The sequence below is a fragment of the Mandrillus leucophaeus genome, unplaced genomic scaffold (genome assembly GCF_000951045.1).
Source record: "Mandrillus leucophaeus isolate KB7577 unplaced genomic scaffold, Mleu.le_1.0 Scaffold18, whole genome shotgun sequence".
In the NCBI taxonomy this organism is placed as follows: Eukaryota; Metazoa; Chordata; class Mammalia; order Primates; family Cercopithecidae; genus Mandrillus; species Mandrillus leucophaeus.
Window position 1 is genome coordinate 790,880 of NW_012101809.1, and position 16,072 is coordinate 806,951.

At 45.9% G+C, this 16,072-nt stretch overlaps 1 protein-coding gene across 1 annotated transcript in view; it reads left to right on the plus strand.

The window, feature by feature from the left end:
• ABCC2 (ATP-binding cassette, sub-family C (CFTR/MRP), member 2) overlaps positions 1–16,072 on the plus strand; it is a 59,391-nt gene that overhangs the window by 38,529 nt on the left and 4,790 nt on the right. The window contains exons 20-30 of the mRNA XM_011977381.1: positions 2,208–2,334; positions 2,619–2,754; positions 3,509–3,728; positions 3,875–4,029; positions 6,768–6,923; positions 8,465–8,664; positions 10,810–10,936; positions 12,502–12,603; positions 13,023–13,166; positions 14,352–14,510; positions 15,716–15,882. Of these exons, the coding sequence (XP_011832771.1) occupies positions 2,208–2,334; positions 2,619–2,754; positions 3,509–3,728; positions 3,875–4,029; positions 6,768–6,923; positions 8,465–8,664; positions 10,810–10,936; positions 12,502–12,603; positions 13,023–13,166; positions 14,352–14,510; positions 15,716–15,882 (1,693 nt within the window). The remainder of the gene's footprint in view (positions 1–2,207; positions 2,335–2,618; positions 2,755–3,508; positions 3,729–3,874; positions 4,030–6,767; positions 6,924–8,464; positions 8,665–10,809; positions 10,937–12,501; positions 12,604–13,022; positions 13,167–14,351; positions 14,511–15,715; positions 15,883–16,072) is intronic.

Below are 16,072 nucleotides of genomic sequence, written 5' to 3' on the forward strand. Positions count from 1 at the left end.
TTGTCCTATGCTAATGGTAAACATTTTTTTCTGATTAGCCTGGATCTGAGTTTCTGGATTCTGTTATAAACCCCTTTTCCTTTGAAGAATCCTGTCTTTAATGTACAAAGAACAGTTTGCAAAACACTCCTGTAAGCCCTTTTTCTGGTGAACACTGAGAGAACATTTCTGAGCAGTTTTGTAAGCTCCAGAGCCTAGGATGCTGCTGCGTTGGCCCTGGGATCTGGGACTTGGTGGAATGAAGAGAAGGGCAGGAGGGCAAGCTGAGCTGCACTGAGATTGGTTCTGTGTATGAGTTTCCTAATTAGCTGCCTTAACAACACATCACAAAGTGAATGGCCACACATTTCTGGAGGCTGGAAGGGCAAGATCAAGGTGTCAGCAGGATTAGTTCTTTCTTAAGGTGCTAGGCAATAATCTGTTCAAGGCCTCTCACCTAGTTTCCAGTGGTTTGGCAATCTTTGTTATTGCTGTTTGTTGTGGTTGTTCTTCCTATTTGTTTCATTTCCTGAACTAATTCTGTTAAGTCTGTATTCTTTGTCATTGTCATGTGTGACCACTGAGGTCTCTGTTTGGTTGGCTTAGTGGTCAGCTAGTGATTAGACAGAGACTTCCTTAAATGCTTGGAAACAATAAATGTCTCAGCCTTTGCTGAGAGGCTCTGTGTGTGTGTTGTGGGTGATGGGGAGCATGTCTTCAGCGCTCCAGCAATTTACATCTCTGCCTTAGCCTTCACCTCCTGCTTATACAGAGCCACATGGTCAGCCAGAAGTGAGAGATTAGAGCCCTCTTGCATCTTTCCTGGACATGTGCACAGCTCTGCATGTGTACGTGGCATTCTAGATTGCTGGGAATATATCAGAGAGATCAAAGCCCCTGTGAGCATCTTATTTCCGAGCTTTTCCTTTTAAGTTTTTGGTCAGCTTCTTATTTGCCCCAAGTGTTATCACCACCTCAGGCAGCTGCTGTGATGTTAAATAATTGCTGCTGATTGTTTGAGCTAGCTCAGCATTAGGTCAGATAGGCCCTGTAAATGGGGGTTTTCAGGGAATTCCAGATAGGTGAGATAATGTCAGTTCTCCAGGGATGGGGCTTTTGGGAGCATTCTGAACCCACTTTGCCCCCTCCAGTGGCTGCTAGGCTGCTGGTTTTCATGGCTACTAGGATTGTATGGCTGTTAGTTTTCTAGGCTGTAGCAGCCAAGGAGAGGGGGACAGAAATAGGGTAAGTTAAACTGCCACCAAGCTTACTGTTAATACTGAGTGTCAGCTCTTCAAAAAAACAAGTGCTCCTGGGATTGTTGCAAGCCTTTGGTTAATTTCAGAGCTCTGAAAAAGTTGACTTTGACCATTTTTTGGTCATTATTCTTATTGCTTTTATGGAGGAGTAGATATCTGGAGGTTCCTATTCTACCATCCCCACTGATGCCCACACCATGTCTTATATTTTATTTTATTTTCAGGGTATGTCTTTTAAGTGCTTTAAATTAATATAAGTTTGTTAAATTATTTGAATTTCAAGATGAACATTTTCTTTTCTTTTATTTTCTTTTTTGAGAGAGTCTCAGTCTGTTGCCCAGGCTGGAGTACATTGGCACAATCATGGCTCACCTTCAACCTCCTATGTTCAAGTGATCCTCCCACCTCACCCTCCCAAGTAGCTGGGACCACAGGCATGCACCACCACACCCTGCTAATTTTTAAATTTTTTTTGTAGACATAGAGTTTCCCTGTGGTGTCCAAGGTGGTCTCAAACTCCTGGGCTGAAGTGATCCTCCCACCTTGGCCTCCCAAAGGGCTGGGATTACAGGTGTGAGCCACCATGCTCTGCCAAGATGAGCATTTTCAATTTACAATCACTTCTTTAGTCAATTCTGAGAATGTGACTCTTCTGTATGTCTACCATAATCCTTAAAACTCTTTCCTCCTCCAAAGGAACCTGGGCATTTCTAGGAATTTTCTTCTCCATTTTGACCATTTTCTCTTCCAGTGGAATATTAATTCATCTCTCCTTTATCCTGATATTTCTTAATAACAAGATGTAGTAATAACTATGGAGGATTTATGGAGTAAAGTATTCCATCCCGTATGTACATCTGGGATCCCTTGCTGAAACCAGCAAGATAAGAGAAGGCTTCTCTCTCCTTGTTCATAGGACTGACAGGGCTCTATGCAGCTCTTTCCCTAACCTCTAGTGTGTCTCCCTAGTCCATGATGGCAGTGAAGAAGAAGACGATGACTCTGGGCTGATATCCAGTATGGAAGAGATCCCTGAAGATGCAGCCTCCATAACCATGAGAAGAGAGAACAGCTTTCGTCGAACGCTTAGCCGCAGGTTGGCCATCTATTCAGCTGGCAGCCCTCGTCAGCTCCATATTTCCACTTGATCTTTTTCTTTTTCTTCCTGGGCTTTTCCTGTGAGGGTTAACACCATGGACACTCCAAGCTCTTCCTTTGTTTCTTGTATGAGCGGGGATGGGGAAAAACCGGGGTTGTGTCAGTTTCCCCTGGTCATCTGCCCTGAAATGTGCTTTGATGCCAGCTGAGCGACTATGACATCTGCTTGCAAGAAGACCCTTGGGATTCGCCTGCATGCTCAGGGAAGCTTCCCTCTCTCAGTTCTAGGTCCAGCGGCAGGCATCTGAAGTCCCTGAAAAACTCCTTGAAAACTCGGAATGTGAAAAGCCTGAAGGAAGATGAAGAACTAGTGAAAGGACAAAAACTGGTTAAGAAGGAATTCGTAGAAACTGGAAAGGTGAACACCACACAAAAAAGTAGCATTTGAGGTGTTATAAGGTTCAGAACCCAAAATTTTTAACGTTAAGTGAAAATTGAACGCATACTTACAGGAGCAATATGTCCTCTGTCCTTTGCAAATTTTCAGATTCATTATTAACATGTTAGCAGAGGCTGTGGGCTTTCTACCAAGTCATATTTCCATAAAGAATGCCATGTTTCCTGTGAATGTCCTCATCCCACACTTCATGAGTGTTTGATTCCATTCTGATGTGTGGAGGAACAGGAAAACTCAGACCTGGAGCACACAATTCAAATTAATGAAATTTAACCACAAATTTCAAGGTCAGCAGTAGAACCCCATCATCTGTTCTACTCTGATTTTTTGTTTGTGTGTTTATTTTAGAGACAGGTCTCACTATGTTGCCCAGGCTGTACTGAAACCCCTGGGCTCAAGAGATCCTCACACGCCAGCCTTCTGAGTAGCTGGGACTACAGGGGCATGCTACCATGTCTTGCTTGTCCCAATCTATTTTTTATCTTCTTCTCTTAAATGCCTTTAGCTTTTATGATTATTTACCCTGCATTGTATTTCAGCATTGTTCTATTCTTCCTGGCACAGTGCAGAAATGGTGACCACAGACTACCAAATTTTGCTACCTGCTACCTATGCTCCCAGGGGCCTCCACTTCTCCTTGTGGTTGGCATTCTAGGTGATTCCTTATCAAAAACCATTAGGGAGTTCTACTAATATTGAGGTGGGGACTTTGCAGGTGAAGTTCTCCATCTACCTGGAGTACCTACAAGCAGTAGGATTTTTTTCAATATTCTTCATCATCCTTGCGTTTGTGATGAATTCTGTGGCTTTTATTGGATCCAACCTCTGGCTCAGTGCTTGGACCAGTGACTCTAAAATCTTCAATAGCACCGACTATCCAAAATCTCAGAGGGACATGAGACTTGGAGTCTACGGAGCTCTGGGATTAGCGCAAGGTATGTCTGATGGCTATGACATCTTACAGAATCTGTCTGGACCCTGTACTTTTCCTGGACTCAGGAATGCATTTGCCGTTATGTCCTGGGCACAAGTCATCAGGGATTCCTGTGCATGGTGCTGACAAAACTGCTTCCATTTCTAGGTATATTTGTGTTCATAGCACATTTCTGGAGTGCCTTTGGTTTTGTCCATGCATCAAATATCTTGCACAAGCAACTGCTCAACAATATCCTTCGAGCACCCATGAGATTTTTTGACACAACACCCACAGGCCGGATTGTGAACAGGTTTGCCGGTGTAAGTATCTCAAGGACTGTCAGGTGGTATGTTTATGTACTGAGGATCTTTCTGACAGGGAGGAATTATCATGTCCCCCCAGACAACACTGTTCAGTTCCAGTTCTTTTGTCCACTCAACATGCAGGTGTTTCTTGAGTACTTGCTGTGAGCTCCCAAGGATCCTGGAGATTCAGGGATGAACATCTCTGACCCTTCAAGTAACTCAGCATCTAGTGAAGAAGACAACCAAGGAAGTGAAGGATTATAATAGAATATAGTAAAACCAGTAACAACAGTGTGTAGAAAAGTGGTCTGGGAGTACAAAGGAAAAATGGCACTACCCCAGCCTGAGTGATAAAGGTAGGAAATGTCAGAAAAGGTGAAACTTAAGTCATAGAAGCAAGCCAGGGAGATGGTGAGGGTTGGGGGCAGGGATGGCAGTAGAGCAGGGTGAGAAGGATTATTCTGCAGAGGAAAGAACATAAATAAAAGCACTGTCACTGCCTGGGACAGGAAATCCAAGAGATAGTAGGATAACCCTTTGCTTGGCCTCTGCCTCCATTCCTGAAATTTCTATCTTGAATGCTTTAAGAATGAGTAAATTTGGTTTGGACTACAAAATAGAGCCATCGGTGATTTTAAGAAGTTCTCAGATATTGTTTCCATCTACCCCAGATCCTGGAACCCTTGGCATTCATTCACTCATTCATTCAACAACCTTGATTGAGCACTTTCTATGAGCCAAGTACTGTACTGGGCACCGGGGCACTCAATGAATATGAAGATTATAGATGTCTCTCTGCCATGGGTCAGACCCAACTCATTGATTTTTTAGTGTATCTGAGATGGGAATTCAGGAACAGAGGCAGAGAGCAGGCAATTCTGAATGACAAGTAACTATCACCAGCACAGTTTTTAGCCCTCTGCTTATGGAGCAGCTCTGGACTGTTGTTTGTTGGCCTTGGGGCAGACAGAAAGTATAGCTCGCAGTCCACAGCCAGATTCTGGGGACACAGTAAACACTTCAAAAGTGGGCCGTTAACTGGTCCCCCTGTGTCACCTTCCTCTGGGGCAGAAACAGTGGGCATGATGTCACTAGAGACAACTTCAATGGCCTTTCTGCTCTTTACTAGAACCTAAAAGAACACTCCATTTTGGGTGAGAAATTTCTCGTAGTAATTTTACAAAGATCACAGTTTTCCCCATGTTGTAACATATATAATCTTCTGGGAAAGAGAACGCAGGGGTTTTCTGTGAGTTACTTAGGCAACAGTCATAGTTTGAAGACTACGTTTGCATGAAAAAGGAAACTGTCATTAATTATATAGTAAGTTTTGTTGGGGAGGTGGCTCAGACCCATTAAGGGGAGTCTGATCAAGGGGCCTCTGGGATCGATGGCTGAATTAAGAGGAGATGGAGTGGAGGAAGGAAAGATGGAGACTCTGTGCCAGGTAAGGGTCAAAAGTAATCTGCATAGAACTGATAACTGGTAAGGATTTCTTTTCTCTGCCAACTGTGGGTATAGTTATTTGCATTCTGATAGGACTTTGGGAAAGGTAGGTTAGACTCAGGAGTCATCCTGATTCAGAGCTTTCTTGGAAGACCGTTATCCCTGATCCAGTTTGAGAAATTCCAGAGATAACTTAAACTCACTTTGTACTCACATATTACTAATCATAGAATCAATATAATCCTCAGAAATGTAGGCAAGGGCAACCCAAAATATAAACCAAGCTTCTTGAGTGTTCTCCAAACCATCCATCCATTGATTCGTTTTCTTATTTGTTCATTTATTCTACATGACTCGAAGGCAACATGGCAGTAAGACACGTCTGTTCCCACTGGGTTCCTTGGTTAGAACATTGTCCAGGCAGGTTCACGTTCAACCCCAGCTCCCTTCCCCTTGGTCCTCTATGCTTGGCAGAGGAAACAACTTCCTGAGTATCAGTCAAGAGTAGGTGGCAGGGCCTGATGACCAGAGCCTCCAAGCAAATGTTTATCAAATGCCTGTTATGTGCCAGGCTCTGTTCTAGGTACTCAATGGAATTAGGACCTGTGTAAAGTTACAATAATTGAATTGGCTTGGTTATGGGAGAAGAATTTACCTATAAGGCTCTATTAACTTACAATGATTATGAATGGTTTAGTAAATCTGACAAGTGGGAATTTCACTGAGAAGCATGAAAACCTTTACCAAATCTGTTGAAAAAGGTAAAGGATGACTGCCATCATCTGTTTGGAGGGATTTTTATAAATGAATAATTTTTTTTTTTTTTGATACGAAGTCTCACTCTGTCACCCAGGCTGGAGTGCAGTGGCATGATCTTGGCTCACTGCAACCTCCACCTCCCAGGTTCAAGTGATTTTCCTGCCTCAGCTTCCTGAGTAACTGGGATTACAGGCACATGCCACCATGCCCAGCTAATTTTTGTATTTTTAGTAGAGACGGAGTTTCACCATGTTGGTCAGGCTGGTCTTGAACTCCCAATCTCAGGTGATCCACCTGCCTTGGCCTCGCAAAGTGCTGGGATTACAGGTGTGAGCCACCGTGCCGGGCCTAAATGAAGAAATTATGGAAATGAAATTGGTTATTGGGGTGAGCAGTGCAGCCTAGTGCAAATGGACACAATGAAATGATTACATGAAGGAGTACTGGGAACAAACAGAATCCAGCAGATCCCTTGCTAGGACACGGAAGATGTAAACTATCTTAGGAAGACCTCGATGATGGTGTAGCTCTCCTAATTGTTTTCCTAGGATATTTCCACGGTGGATGACACCCTGCCTCAGTCCATGCGCAGCTGGGTTACATGCTTCTTGGGGATAATCAGCACCCTTGTCATGATCTGCATGGCCACGCCTATCTTCACCATCATCGTCATTCCTCTTGGCATTATTTATGTATCTGTTCAGGTAGGTTTGGAAATTTGGCTAAGTCATCCTTCCTGTCTATTTACAAAAGCCCAGCCTCTTTCCTGAGAATCTTCTTTGGTTCATTGCTAGTCCTTCATTCCTCCCCTCAGCATCTTTGCCATTTAGTCATACATTGGCATACCCAGGAGCCCACAGGCCACTGTCTGAAGCTGAAGTGAGAGCATCAGTGGGTGCACCATTCATGGCAAATGTCACCCTAACTGCTGCCCGCCTCCCACTTCCTGGAAGCTTAGGTGGGACAGATTTATGTTTGGATCCAAGACTACTTTGAGATTGGCTCTGGATACAGTCTTGCAGCTCCATAAGATCCCCCATGACGATTAGGTCGGTTCCAGAAGAGCCATGCTGTGGTGCTTCCTTGGTTGACTTTGGACAGGTATAGCTGCTTGGAGATGTCTCTCAGCAGCAGCTGGGTCTCTCTTTTTACTTCAGCAAAGTTCTAGTTTCACTGGGGTGTCTGTGGGTAGTTTCGGCTCAATTCCGGCGTATTCTTCGAGGGAATGTGCACCTTGAAAGCAAAACAGGGAAACTGGAATGAGTGGAAGGAACCCTATTCCCACAATAAAATGGATGAGGGAGGGGGAGTCTGTGGGGGAACTCTGGTCCCACCAGCTGCTTTTGTGGTGAACTGTTTGCCTGGGGAAACAATTCTGAAGACATTGTGGTCAGGGGCCTGTGGCCTTGTGGCCTGTGATTGGCGGCTCCCGCTGTGTCCACGTGCAGTTCCTCAGGCACACTGTCACTATAGTGGCCTTTTAACTGTTAATAACAAACCAACAAACAAGAAGCAGGGTTATTGGAGGGGACATCTGTACATCCCTGTATAACATTTTGTATCCCGACTCTCCAATGCCCCACTCTTCCCAGGTTTCAACAAATCCTCACAGAATCTAGTAGCAGCACGGACTCATTCCACTCCCCCTTGCCCTCAGGCCACAGGGTTCTTCCTGCGTTGGATTCCACCCTGTTCCAGTTCTTACCCCCTCAGCACTCTGCATACCTCCAGAATTCTCTGTACCTTCACACACCACTGAGGCACAGTTTTGGTCACTTACCTGAACAGATTCTTCCATTTTTACCCAAACCTAGGCATGCCTTTTTCTGGCCATTTCCTGCCCATCCCCATGGGCCCCGCTGCCTTTACAAAATCCTTTTGAGGACGTTTTCTCTAATGAGTACAGAAACTGTCACATGGACGAGATCCATAGATCTGGGGGATATGGGTTAGGCTGACGGAACTCCTCGGGAGGTTTGGAGACTCAAAGCTCTGAGGCTGTGGTGTGGTCTCCTCATGTTCACCCCCCTCTGTTCCCCGCCAACCCCAGTCTTCTCATTGGTCTCCTCCTCGGAGCCTCTCTCATCATATTCTGCTCCCAGACATGGCACGGCAGGCTTTTGTCTTGTTCAGACGTAAGCTGTGGCCGTCAAGGGGAAGAACGCTGGGTTGTGGCCAGAAAGAAGGAAGATGGTGGATGCCCCATGACTGCAGGACTGGCTGATTCTTTACTTTTTGTGTCCAGATATTTTATGTGTCTACCTCCCGCCAGCTGAGGCGTCTGGACTCTGTCACCAGGTCCCCAATCTACTCTCACTTCAGCGAGACTGTGTCAGGTTTGCCGGTTATCCGTGCCTTTGAGCACCAGCAGCGATTTCTGAAACAAAATGAGGTGAGGATTGACACCAACCAGAAATGTGTCTTTTCCTGGATCATCTCCAACAGGTGAGGCTTCCCCTGGGTATTTACCCATGTGTGTGCTTTGGGGTTCTACATGTTTGACATTAGCTGTGGGAGGGCAGGCATGGCTAGTGGTGTGAAATTCACTCTGGCCACACACACTGTCGTGCTGTGTAAGTGGAGAGAAGAAAGCATGAGCTTTGGAGTCAGAGACTGGGTCCCCATGCCAGCTCTGCTGTTTACCAAGCTGGGTGAATTGCCTTGGCTTCTCTAAGGAAAATCTCCATTTCTTTGTTTTTGTAATGGCCAGAACACACCCTATCTCACAGGGTTCCACCTGTCTCATGGTGGAAGTCAAATGACACTTGTGAGCGTTTTGTAACCCAGTACCAAACAAGTTCTGGGTGAACTGAACATCCTCTGTTTACTTTTCTGAGAACGGATGTGAGATTCTCCATAGTCATGACACTCTTTCTGGATAGTGAAGGCAGTGGAGGTTGGAGAGAGGAGAGTTGGAAATTTTTAGGTAAGACCATTGACGACAGAAAGAGAAAATTCCACCCTGTGAACAGGGTGAGCGGTATTCTCCAGTATCCTTAAGCCCTGGCAAGCGGTATGTCCTGGAAAGAGGAAGATCTTTTTCAGAAAGAAAAATTCTTGAGTGGCTTCCAAAGTGTCTTGAGGCGCTAAAGATGCTCAGTATTATTTGGAATGTGGAAAGGTCAGAAGTTTGATTGTAAAGATATTTTATTTCTTAGAGACTTTCCAAGAAGGAAAAGGCATATAAGTAAATCTTATTAGACCTTCACTGTAAAGTACATATCATATTTATTCATACACATGCTGGAATTATTGGTGCGGACATTTAAATACATTTTCTTTGGGAAAGTCCTTTTTTTTTTTTTTTTTTTTGAAGGAGTTTCCCTCTTGTTGCCCAGGCTGGAGTACAGTTGCAATCTCAGCTCACCACAACCTCTGCCTCCTGGGTTCAAGCAATTCTCCGGCCTCAGCCTCCCAAGTAGCTGGGATTACAGGCATGCACCACCACGCCCAGTTAATTTTTTTTTTATTTTTAGTAGAGACGGGGTTTCTCCATGTTGGTCAGGCTGGTCTTGAACTCTCTACCTCAGGTGATCTGCCTGCCTCAGCCTCCCACAGTGCTGGGATTACAGGCGTGAGCCACCGCGCCCGGCCTGGGAAAGTCCATTTTTATAAACTGTGTCTATACACATGTTGTTTTCAGTTCTCTATGAAATCCCAATGTATATACCTGTGGCCAATTCGCACCTAACTTCCTTTCACCCTCAGCTTCTTCTTCCCCTTTTATAAATGCTGAAATCAAACGGGGCACGTTGACCCTTCCTGTGGTGCTTACTTCTTAATCTTACACATGGATTCACTACAGCATTGCTTCCCCAGCCTGATCAAAAGAAGTCATTTGGAGCATTCATTTAAAATGCAGATTCTTGGCCGGGGGCAATGGCTCATACCTGTAATTCCAGCACTTTGGGAGACTGAGACAAGCAGATCACGTGAGCCCAGGAGTTCAAGACCAGCCTGGACAACATGATGAAATCCAGGCTCTACAGAAACACACACACACACACACACACACACACACAAAAGTAGCTGGGTTCGGTGGTGTGCACCTATAGTTCCAGCTACTTGGGAGGTTGAGGTGGGAGGATGGCTTGAGCCCCGGAGGTCGAGGCTGCAGTGAGCCATGATCACGCCACTGCACTCTAGCCTTGGTTACAGAGCAAGACCTTGTCTCATAAAACAAAAACAAACAGGAAAAAATGCATATTCTTGAATCCCATCCTAGGCGCCCTGAAATCAGAATCTTAAAAGAAGGGGTCCAGGAATTTTCCACATGAATTTGTAACATTATATACTAACAGTTGCCCTAGGTGATTCTTATGATTTGGTGAGTTTGGTGGACATTGCACTGTAGGATTCCCTTAGTTCAGCAAAGCCCTCTAGGATCTTTAAAATGCAATTTATTTTCTTAAAAATAATATCAATAGGCTTTTAGGAAAACATGTTGTTTCTAAGTCAAATTGAAGCATCGCCTAAGAGTGCGGCCTGATCGAGTCAAACCCTATGAGAATGTTCTGTGAACACCAAGGTTGCTGGTTAAGATGAGGACGTGATCAGTGACACCCACTCTCTTGTTCTGTTGCCCCACAGGTGGCTAGCAATTCGCCTGGAGCTGGTTGGGAACCTGATTGTCTTCTTTTCAGCCTTGATGATGGTTATCTACAGAGATACCCTAAATGGGGACACTGTTGGCTTTGTTCTGTCCAATGCACTCAATGTGAGTTTGAAGGTTGAGAGTTTGGTTTCGTTAGTGCGCTTATTCTTAAATTAAGCCTGATGTATACTGTGGAGTCTGTGCTCTTGATTCCTTCTTAAACCAAGAGGGACTAAGGGAGACTGAGGTTCAAACCCTGGCTCCATCTTTTACCCATGGACTTGCTCCTTACTCTTCCTAAGTAGACATGAATGCCATCTAGAAAACTGGACATAAATGTTGACCTTAGGGCTTAAGAAGGCAATTGCATGTGTTTCAATCTAATTGTTCCCTGTCTGCCTCTTTGCTTGGTTCTAGTTAAAAGAGAGAATACATAACTTTCTTCTCTAGAATGCAGCAGTAATCAGAAAGCCTTTTTGAACATATAATTCCTCCTGTGTTTATTTTTCTTAGATGGTAGAATAATTGGAGGTAATTCTAATAAAGAACATAGAGTCTGATAAAACTATAGAATGTGTCTCACTGCAGCATCCCCAGCATGACTAGGGGATACATGGCAGGCATGATTCTTTTCTAGCACCTAAGACAGTGGCTGGCACTACCGTAATTATTCAGCCAATATTTGTTATAAATGAGTCATTTGACTATCTTTTTGAACTAATTTTTTTTAGTTCAAAGAGATTGGCATAGTTATATGTGGGCTTTATATAATAGTGGTGTCTTCATTAGAAGTTAATAAGGCTAGTGGAGCGCAGTGGCTCATACCCACAATCCCAGCACTTTGGGAGGCCGAGGCGGGTGGATCACCTGAGGTCAGGGGTTTGGGACCAGCCTGGCCAACATGGTGAAACCCCATCTCTACTAAAAATACAAAAATTAGCCAGGCGTGGTGGCAGGTGCCTGTAATCCCAGCTACTAGGGAGGCAAGAGACTGAGGTCACTTAGTTCCTTGTGTCACTACCCTTTCATCCCCCTATTTCTAGGCTTTTTAGCCCAGGACAGGCAAGGCAAATAGTCAGGAAACTATTGTATTGAACCAAAACAAAATGACTCAAATACCAGCAATTACATATGCTTCAATCTACACAAAGTGGATACTCCGATTCCCCGTGATTCTGTCCTCTGCTGTCTCTGGCTCCCTTTCTCTAAACTGCTGTCTCTGGCTCCCTTTCTCTAACCACCATTTGCTCAACAAAAAACTCCCTGTGCATATATGCAAACTCCTGAGTCTTTTCCTGAGAGAAGTTTGCATCTGAGTAATCTACAGATTCCCTGGCCTGGATCATGCCTTTCTCTGATTCACAAAGAACACTAGGCATACAGGCAGGAGGCCTGACCTCTGCTCCCACTCCTCCCATTGCTAGACTCTCCAATTCCAGCTTTAGCCCCAAACCACTAGACACTCACATTGCGCTTTGCATGAGCACCTAATTGTTCTGCAGCCGTTCAATGCACTGCTCTTAATTCCTTCCCCAAGGAGGCAAGGATTGTCTTTCTTACGCTTTTCCTTACTCCCTTGCAGAGCCCAGCACAGTGCTGAGTACAAAGTCAGCACTGGATTGTCCTTGTGGTTTGAGTGGTTGAGTTTTGTGCCTATGATGATTTTCAGTCTTCTGGTTTTTCTGTAGATCACACAAACTCTGAACTGGCTGGTGAGGATGACATCAGAAATAGAGACCAACATTGTGGCGGCTGAGCGAATAACTGAGTACACAAAAGTGGAAAATGAGGTAAGGAGGAACTGGAAAAATCCAGGGACAAGGCAAAAACAACATGCACCTCCTTCGAGGGTGCATCTGTAGAATTTCTCCATATTTCACATGGGCCCGTAATGGTCCCTAAAGTTTCCTTTCCTCGAACTCAAAGGACCTAATTTCTTCAAACTTAGAATAGGAAATGGTTTAGGGGATGTCAAGTCTTGGAACATACCATGGAGATCTACAGCACAAGCTTGTGGTGTATTTTTCTTTAACTGAATAAGGTAGGAACTTTCCAAAGTACAAGTCCAGTTCATTCTATTAAATGCAGAGGCCATTAGGTAGCTGGGACACTGCTACCCTTCTCCTGTTCTATGACACGAGTCATGGGTAGACTGTTCGGCTGAGTTGTCACCTTATAAAACTTACTTCTTATCTTGTCTCCTTGCCAGGCACCCTGGGTGACTGATAAGAGGCCTCCGCCAGATTGGCCCAGCAAAGGCAGGATCCAGTTTAACAACTACCAAGTGCGGTACCGACCTGAGCTGGATCTGGTCCTCAGAGGGATCACTTGTGACATCAGTAGCATGGAGAAGGTAGGTGGAGTGAAGCAAGGCCTGGATGGGAGGCCTTGTGATCAAACAGCAATTGGACAGAGTGGAGAGCAGCTGGGCCCTAAGCCTTTATCATCTGGATGGAGGGAGAGGGTCAGGGCACTTCCTCTGCTCTGGGGAGGTGTGGGGACACAGTATCAGAGGGAAGGATAGCAGCCAGGAATCACACAGACTTACTGCAGCTGTAGGGGCCTTCTGCTCAGCTCCTCCCTGCCTCCTAGCCAGCTGACCAGGGCCCCTTTCCTATAAGGTCCACAGTATGCAGAGAGGAAGTCAGGAAGGAAACAAGGGGGCATCCAGGCCTGGTGAAGGAACTGTTGAGAATAGCAGTGTGGAGGGTTGTCCCTGAAGGAAGAATGGCCCAGTTCTCCTCCCAGTCTTCAAAGTCAGGCACCCTCCTTAGGTGCTGTTGTTCTTCGAGGACTTGGGGTCTGATGAGCAAGGGCGCTGAAGTCCAGATCAGAGTCTGGCTCTCAGCTGGTGGCAGACCTAATCTTTCCCTTCTTCACAAGGATTTTTCTTCTTTCTTTATTTTTACTTTTATTTATTTATTTATTTATTTATTTATTTATTTATTTATTCGTTTATTTTTTGAGATGGAGTCTCACTCTATTACCCAGGCTGGAGTGCAGTGGTGCAATCATGGCTCACTGCAACCTCTGCTTCCCGGGCTCAAGTGATTTTCCTACTCAGACTCCCAAGTAGCTGGGACTGCAGGTGCACGCCACCATGCCTGGCTAATTTTTTTTGTATTTTTAGTAGAGACGGGGTTTCTCCATGTTGACCAGGCTGGTCTTGAACTCCTGGCCTCAGGTGATCTGCCCGCCTTGGCCTCCCAAGTGCTGGGATTATAGGCATGAGCGACCGCACCTGGCCTAAACAAGGATTTTGTTTTTATCTATAAGTTCCAATAATAATTGTAACAACAGCTGCCAAGAGAGTCCGTTTCAAACAGTGACTATAGTTCTCAGCAAACAATGATTTTTGACATCTTTTTCTGACATCCGGGTACTTTTTTCCTTACCAAAACCAGTATCAGTTTAGTATCTTAGAGATGGAGCAGCCAATCACTGCCTCTTACCTCCTGTGACTGTGAACGCCCTGGCTAAATAACTTCTCCCCAAGAATTGCATGTGGAACTAATGTGTAAGGGAACTATATTCACAGATTGGTGTGGTGGGCAGGACAGGAGCTGGAAAGTCATCCCTCACAAACTGCCTCTTCAGAATCTTAGAGGCTGCCGGTGGTCAGATCATCATTGATGGAGTAGATATTGCTTCCATTGGGCTCCACGACCTCCGAGAGAAGCTGACCATCATCCCCCAGGTGAGCTCTAGAACTTACTCGGGCACATGCCGTGGGGAGCAGCTTGTTTTACAGGAAACATATGCAGCTTCTTCTTGATGTCTATTCAGTCAGCACTGTCAATTCCGCAGTCTGCTCCTGATACCTGAGCTAGTTCCCTGGGATGGACACGTCGTTTCCAGGTTTCCAGAACTTAAGTTTTGAAATGTTTGGTAATATGCATTTGTGGCTGCCTGTATCTGACCACTAGGTGGCAGCAACACAACAGAAGTCAAGCAGAGCGGATGATTATTTAGCGTTGCTATAGCCCATGACGGTTTGCAAGACTTCTGCAATCAGCATTAGCAGTTTTGCCGCTGAAGCTTGAAGCCATTAAGCTTTATACTTCCCATTTGCTATGGTTAAAAGGTAGAGGAGGGAATTTGCTGCAGGTTTCTGCCAGCAAGCGGAATGCTTCGTGCATCAGCAAGAAAGATTTCCCCTCGGCTTCCTCTCCGGATCCTGCCAGATAAGGATTGCCGCGGGGCCTCTGGGCTCCCCAGCAGCGCGCGGCTCCTCAGGAGAACCTTTCGCCCTCCGCCCACTGCAGCCCAGTTCCTCTAGGGGTAGCTTTGGTCTGTGTGGTGTTTGCTCAGTTCGATAGTCCTTTCTCCAGCCTCTTCAAAAGGGTGACACCTTCTTCTCATGCGGCTGTACTATTCTTTCCTCTACCCTCTTCTGATCCCTCCACCTTGAAACCACGAGTTTGGGTTTGGGAGGCCGAGGCAGGTAAATCACTGGAGCCCAGGAGTTCAAGATCAGCCTAGGCAACATGGCAAGAAACCATCTCTACAAAAAATTGAAAAAATCAGCCAGGCATGGTGGTGCGTGCCTGTGGTCCCAGCTACTCGGGAGGCTGAGGTGGGAGGATCACCTGAGCTAAGGACGTCAAGGCTGTAGTGAGTGGTGTTCGTGCCACTGCACTCCAGTGTGGGCAACAGAGTGAAACTCGGTCTCAAAAGCAAAAAATAAACCGAGGACTTCTCTTAACCCTGTGCCTAGCCCCTGGCTGGTAGCCACTCCGAGCCTGAGGAGGGAAAACCTTGTGGAAGCTGAACCACAAACCAGCTTCCTGCCTCAGGAATCCACCTCAGGCCCAGTCCTATCCACCATCTCCCAGTCCCGAGGAACTCCGAGGTCCTTTTCTGGCGTGAGCCCCAACAGCCCCCTTGTCCCCTCACTTGCAGGACCCCATCCTGTTCTCTGGAAGCCTGAGGATGAATCTCGACCCTTTCAACAACTACTCAGATGAGGAGATTTGGAAGGCCCTGGAGCTGGCTCACCTCAAGTCTTTTGTGGCCAACCTGCAACTTGGGTTATCCCACGAAGTGACAGAGGCCGGTGGCAACCTGAGGTAATGTTCCATAGCCTGCTGCCCTGCAGGCAGTGAGAGGATGTGAGGGGGCCACTCCTCGTGTTCCTCGTGTTAGGTGATGCCTGGCATAGAATTTTCGCCGGGCGCGGTGGCTCAAGCCTGTAATCCCAGCACTTTGGGAGGCCGAGACGGGCGGATCACGAGGTCAGGAGATCGAGACCATCCTGGC